The sequence below is a fragment of the Contarinia nasturtii genome, unplaced genomic scaffold, assembly GCF_009176525.2.
Source record: "Contarinia nasturtii isolate CC-2019 unplaced genomic scaffold, AAFC_CNas_1.1 Cnas_scaffold_3950, whole genome shotgun sequence".
Lineage (NCBI taxonomy): Eukaryota > Metazoa > Arthropoda > Insecta > Diptera > Cecidomyiidae > Contarinia > Contarinia nasturtii.
This window is the reverse complement of record NW_022201246.1, coordinates 1-1,096: the sequence shown is the minus strand read 5'-3', so window position 1 is coordinate 1,096 and position 1,096 is coordinate 1. Positions and strand designations below refer to the sequence as shown.

The following is a 1,096-nucleotide window of genomic DNA, read 5'->3' as shown; positions in this document are numbered from 1 at the left end:
ATAGAAAAATGGGATGATGAATACAAAGCAGTGAAAGATGGTCCAGCGTGCATTCAAAAAGATCCATTTGTACACAGTTATATTGCTGAAGGCAATGAAGATTGTTTATTTTTGAGCGTATATGTGCCACACTCGGTAAAACAACAAAGAAATATTTCAAGCCATTTGGTACTCTAATATTATTTTTAGTTTGAGGGAAATTCTTCGAATTTGGCTATTTTAGTCTTTTTTCATGGAGGAGGATTTGTAGCTGGCTCTGGTATCAAATCACGACATGATCCTGCTTATTTCCTTGATCACGACATTGTGTTAGTTACGGCAAATTATCGTCTGGGTGCATTAGGCTTTCTCAGTACAGAAGACGCCAATTGTCCAGGAAATTTCGGTTTAAAAGATCAAGCGATGGTGCTTAAATGGATTCAACAAAATATTCAACGATTTGGTGGTGATCCAGAAAGGTTATATTTTATTTTGTGATTTTAAATGTTCATTCATGTATTTTGTCAATTCTAAATCAGTGATTTTCCTTAAAATAGTGTTACTATATTCGGATCGAGTGCTGGCGGTGCAAGTGTTACGTATCTAATGATGTCTCCATTAACTGAGGGTATTCAAAACATTTCAAAGGCTGAAACACATATAGAATAATGAAATTTCGATTTTGGTCAACATTTTAGGTTTATATTCCAAAGCAATTGCGATGTCAGGCACAAATCTTGCGCCATGGGCACAGCCAGCTCACAAAGGTGTTGCCAAAAAGCGAGCAACACAATTTGCAGAATATTTCAATTGTTATTCTCCAAATAATTGGACACAAACTATTGAATGCTTACGAAATGTACCCGCTGCCAACATTTCATCATCATTTTATGATTTCTTCGTAATTGTCATAATTTAAAGTGTTTATTGGATGTCTGGATTTTTTTAAAATACTTTCTTTGATGTAGGAATTCGACACTGATCCCATGGTAGTATTTCAACCAGTTGTTGAGCCTGATCTGCCTGGTGCATTCATGACGAAACATCCACGTGAAGAAAGAGCCGAAACCTCTTCAAAAATACCATTCATTACTGGGGTCACCTACGACGAGGGTCT

The 1,096-nt window shown here is 36.4% G+C and overlaps 1 protein-coding gene across 1 annotated transcript; it reads left to right on the top strand.

Annotated features, from left to right (window-relative positions):
- Positions 1 to 6: 6 nt before the first annotated feature.
- On the top strand, positions 7 to 1,092 carry LOC116350243 (venom carboxylesterase-6-like; the record flags this gene model as incomplete). The annotated part of the gene is made up of 5 exons (XM_031781985.1): positions 7 to 135; positions 190 to 458; positions 537 to 607; positions 678 to 880; positions 948 to 1,092. Coding segments are annotated over 5 exons (817 nt in total), but the record flags the coding sequence as incomplete, so codon positions are not given.
- Positions 1,093 to 1,096: the final 4 nt, after the last annotated feature.